Consider the following 5,571-nt stretch of genomic DNA (forward strand, 5'->3'; position numbering starts at 1 on the left):
TTTGAGAAAGTCCAAATCATAGCTTATTTATTATTTTTAATACAGGATGGAAAATGGCTGAATCATCATTTAGTTGTATCCTATATAAGACCTGCACCAAACTAACATTTACAGGTGCTGGCTGGAAAACATGAATTTTGTTTCATAAAAAATTTCAAGGTTTCAAAATGCGTTTGTTTTCCATCAGACTAAAGATAAGATGTGTTAATATTTTTCAAGAAAATGTGGGAGATGCACATTAAATTAGCCAATAGTCCAAAGGGCACATCTCAGGTCAAATGCCTCTACTGTTTCATCCAGAGTATGGACCTGAACGTGGGTTCCTCACTACCCACATGAATGCCCCACTCATAATTATTAGCTTTTCAAACAACTCTTCTTCCAAAGGCGCAGGGCATTTTTACATGTGTTCTGGGATGCGGCACCAGGCACGTTAATTGACAAGCTGCCAGAGTGTGTCAATTTCCGTGCTCCAGCAGACGGGATCAATTGCGTCTGCTCTGACATGGTAGATTTCCAGCTCATCACAGTGGGCTCCCCACATGTCTGTAGGAGCCCTCTATCCCGTTCCAAGAGAACATCTGAAAGAAGTTGTCATTGAAAACAATAGGTTTCTGCCAACATTTTTGGTTTTGAGAAACTGGTATTTTTTGCCAGAAAATAATTGAATAGATAAATTCCCAATTAGTTTTACTACAAAATCCCTGGTACTAAGTGAAATATAGTTCAAAACAGCATAGAAATAAGGGGAAAATACTTCTAATATAACCTGTCAATTTGTATGATTTCCAGAGAGCTGGTTTGTCACCATCCTTTTTCAGTCGTACAGGATAGGAAAATTCCCAACCTGTTTGTATTGTGACCCTGGCTATGATGAGCGATAAGGGAGTATTTGACTGATGTAGTACATGGGAAGGATGCTGGGATTGGGAAGAGCCTTGGCTTCACTGTCTCACCTCATTGGTTAGACTAATACAGCAGGAAATAATATACTCCCCCCTCAGTATGGTTATGTAGATAGAGGGGGTTGTGCATTACAGGGGAATCACAGTCATGGGGCTTCTTGGGACTATGCCTAGTGTGATGCAGATTATGCCCCACATATTGCACAGTCCTGTACACAAAAGCACTGACCTGACCCAAGTGTTCAGCATTACTAGGCTCAAGATCAGGGCAGATGAGTTAGGAGGCCTTGGCATTCATGTGAGGGAACAAATGAGCCAGCCCATGACTAGCCTACATCTAAGCTCAAGTCAGTGTTGTTAGATTCTTGTTTTCATAAACATAATCATTCGTCCTATAAAGGCACATTATATACCAAGTGCTAGGAAATTCTGCTAAAAAAAGTTAAGACAAGCTTGAAAAATGACCACTTTCTGGGCTGCATTACCAGTAAATGACATACGTGGTATGCAGGATGAGTTAAGTACTTTTTATAGAGTGTGTCTGTCTTTCAATTACAGTACCTTTCAGGTTAAATCCTCGGCACTGAGTCATAGGGTTTCCATGTCTCACATCCTGTCTCCGACTCCTCCTGAAATATTCAGGAAATACAGAATATAATCCAAGACGGCCACACACAGTAAATAAGCTTTTTACCAGATCAAATATCAGTAGCAGTTTTCATGAGTAGCTGTGAATATAGTTTACAGTTGGAAGAACACTAAGGTCCAGATCCTCTTCCCAACTCTATCAATGGAGTGTGAGACTCCCTTTTTTACCAAGCCCAACATTGTGGTAGACAAGTTACAAGACAATGGCAGCAGTATTGTGGGAACAACAGGAACAGACCTGGGTGGTAAGCCTGACCATATTTACAAATAAAAAGAAAAAAAGTCTAAACATTTTGAACCTTATGTTATTAAGCACGATTGCAGTTGATTGGCATTTTATCCATAATTGTTCAGTATGAAATAGATGATCTCGCGAGGTCATTTCCAGCCCTAATGTGTATGAAATCTATGAAATTTATGAAGTATCACGCACAATATCCTTCCAACAAATATTCATTACATGCAAAGTGGAACAAGTTCAATAGGAGAAAATGACCCCCCTTCCTCCTTCTCATCATCTGTCTGGTTGTTATAGACCTATTCTTGGAGGTGGAAAATAAGGATTCAAATCCCCTCAAGGAATTAAATCAGTGCTTCTCACATCCTGGATGGATATCCTAACCACTGAGATACTGGATGAAATACAGAGCTCCCACCTATTTTTCCAAGTGCTTTTTGTGTGCTTGGAGAACCGCTTTCTGGAAGTGAAATAGTATAAGAATGCCTACTTTGTGGATTTCCTCTGAGCTTAGTGCTAAGCAGATCAGTATTATCTAGAGCAAAGCATTTCTGAGCATGTACAGAAGACAACCTCTAGGAATTTTTTACTCATGCAGGGGTTGGGGGAAGGGCGGGGTTGAATTTGTATTGTTCTGACTTCCCAGTGCAGTGCTTGTATTATTATTTTGCACCTTAAGTATTATTTAGGCCTCTCTCTAGTGCTCCTTTTCAGGCTGAACCACTGCACCTCCAGTCCACCCACCCCCACTCCAGCACAGGCTGGGCAAACCCTAGCCCGAGCTCCCTCCCCTTCCTTTCCCCCCGACTCCACACAGCACTGGAGTTGGCAGGGGGAGGGAGGGCAGGGCTAAAGGAGAGAAGCTGCAGACACACAGCTCCCCCTGGAACATCTCCAAAGTGGAACTCGATACCCCGCTCTCCCAACCCAACATCAAACATCTGTTGGGTCCAGGGAGTCAGTCTAACTCATGATGCTTTCTATAAAGCACCATGAGTTAGACAGGGGAAGTGCACATCTTTCAACACCCACATTTACCAGTTATTAGAGAAAATGAATGGACAAATGTGCAATGGGAAAGCTTCCACTCCACTGAGAGCAAGTAACCAGGCTATGATATAGGGCTTACTCCCTTACAAGACAGTATCCATTTCATTGAGCCTGGCTTGCTCTCTTGCTCTTGGCTCCACATATGTCCCAATTCCAGGAGTTCAAGAGCCCAGTTTCAAAAAGGAGTGCTGGAGAAGCTTCTATATAATGCTTACCCTGCAGCCTGGTATTTAGAGTAGTGTGCTAGGAAATCAGAAACCTGCAACCACACAAAGAAATCAAGAAATCTGCTTGGAGGCCCATTAGAATCAGTACTTCAGTAGAATGCCTTGGTTTCAACTACACTTACAGTGTTTAATACATGAAGATTGCAGACTTGAACTGTTATTCTCCATGGAAAAGTCACACTTGCATTGTAAAGATTCCAACCACTGAAGAGCAAAAGGCAATGCTATTATTTATTATAAGAAGGTGAGTGCAAAAATTCACTGCTAATAAACTCCTCAGCCAGACAGATGTTGCTTGAATTTTTAACACTCATTTTTCAATTATGTGCTAATGACTAAATAGATTAGAAGCTCAATAGATCCCTGAGGCACCAGTTTTGCTGAGTGAAGGGTGGCTTACTCCAGAGAGAGTGCAAAGGGGATTTCATCAGCTTTTCCACATGGCAGGGACTGGCTCAATTAGTGTTCCATATATAGGCTTCAAAGATTAACGGGTGAAGATTATAAGCATGGTGTCATAATTACACTGACCCAAGTGGTTACAGGTATCTGTGCAAAATATGTACAAGGCTTGCAATAAGAGGCAATACAGGCAGTGATGTAGGAAATTTGGGTTCTAGTCCTGACTGTTATTGAGTTGCTGTGTGACACTGGGCGAGTCACTTCTTTCTCTCATATTGTCTTTAGAAGGTGAGCTCTCCAGAGCAGCCTCTTACAAGGTGTTTGCATAGTATTAGTTGGATAAGATTGCACCCTTGCTGTGTCTACAAGACACTAATGAAACATTAGTATTACTGATACAAAATACCACTAATGTCATCCTGTGGCCAGAGTTCCAATTTTGGGCTGTTTTCCCCAGTTTCGGGGGAAAAGCGAGTCTTGAAGCACAAAATATTTCATTTAGAATATGACAAAATGAAATATGACTAATACAAGCAGAGGGAGGCAAAATGTTTGGGTGACTGAAAATTGGTAAATTTTATCATCAATCCCATGGCTGTAGGACAACTGGAGTTGAACTCATTGGGAGAGAGAGCAATAATAATCAGTCTAACCCTAGATAGTTCAGTTCAACAAAGTGTGGAGTAAGTGCATGCATGCCAGTAATTTGACTGGGATGTTAGAGCTTTCAGCCCTTCTAATCAGCATTAATACTTATGTATTAAAAGAAAAATCCTGGAGCCAAATTCCACTCTCAGATACAGCATCCAAGCAACTCCTGCTATCCAACGGATGTTGGGGGCTCTTACTGTTATTATAAGAATACTAGGAAGACTTAGCTGATTGTATTGTCTCATTATACCCCATGCTGTATAGATAAATATTGAAAGAGAACCTGATCCAAGTAACTTAGAAACTTGTATAATTTAATGCCTCTCTATTTTTTTTTTTAAAGAAACATTTTTGAAGGATAAATTTTTCAAAAGTGCTGACTTCAGTTTTTAGAACCGATTTTTATACTACACATTGCACACATAGCTGAAGCTATTTAACTTTTCCAACCTATTCCTACCTGAGAGGGAATATTATATGATTATTATATGAATATTATATGCTTTTCCTATAGATTTTAGAAAATATCTGGTTGCATATCCCAATAAGGCATAATCTATTGTCCTCTCTGAGATGCTATGTTCCTGCCCTACTAAAGGGAATGCATCCTCATAATTCATTCTTTGTCCAGAATGGAGAAGTGGCAACATATATTTGAGGTGGTAGTGTCTGTGGATGTGTTCAGGAAATATGGACATGGGCAGGTGTTCTGAGGTTTTTCAGTGTGGGATGAGGCACAGCAATAATCCATAGGGCAGAGATGTGGTTATAGAAGAACTGAACAAATACCATGTAGAAAGATCTACTGTCTAGACTTCAGGATTTGGCTCTGATTACTGATGTTTTCTCCACCATACTCTGTGTCTTTAAATAAAGAAAAAACTCATTTCCCTAATATATGAAAACCAGATTTTTGCATAGTCTTTTAGGTGTTTATTTTGGTCTGCCATATAAAATACATTACAAATAAAATGTCAGCACCACAGCAAATCCCAGTGGAGACAATGTGAATGTCCAGGATAGAAAAGGTAAAGATCTATACTTTTCAGCTATGCAATGCAGGAGCTGGAAACTGAGGGGGGCAGCACCAGATTGGCCTGTTTCCACCCTCCTATACTTGCTTGATACAAGAAAACTATATGCCCCAAAGACCCTAGGTAAGAGGCTGGATATTGCAAACTGAAAGGAAACACAATGAAGTATCTGCAGCATGAATCTGGGGTGGAAGAGCTACAGCATAAAGCATCCTAGCTTGTATATATATTTAACTCCACCTAGGAGTAGCCTGTATCTACTTCACTTCAACAGAAGCTGTTGTCTTCCACAACTCATAGGGCAGTAATTAGTTTGCTGGTTCATTGGAGAATGGATCCAAGGCTCCATCCACTGGTCTCTCTTGGTTCCTTGTGTACAGGCACAGGGGGAAGTATTGCATGCATGATCCTGAGTC

General features: G+C 40.6%; 1 protein-coding gene across 1 annotated transcript in view; it reads right to left on the minus strand.

Annotated features, from left to right (window-relative positions):
* Positions 1-5,571, minus strand: part of SEMA3C (semaphorin 3C) — a 251,274-nt gene that overhangs the window by 10,768 nt on the left and 234,935 nt on the right. The window contains exon 16 of the mRNA XM_019509496.1: positions 1,467-1,534. Coding sequence (XP_019365041.1) covers positions 1,467-1,534 — 68 coding nt within the window. The remainder of the gene's footprint in view (positions 1-1,466; positions 1,535-5,571) is intronic.

The sequence above is a fragment of the Gavialis gangeticus genome, unplaced genomic scaffold (assembly GCF_001723915.1).
Source record: "Gavialis gangeticus isolate Ggan-Ray unplaced genomic scaffold, GavGan_comp1, whole genome shotgun sequence".
Taxonomy (NCBI): Eukaryota; Metazoa; Chordata; order Crocodylia; family Gavialidae; genus Gavialis; species Gavialis gangeticus.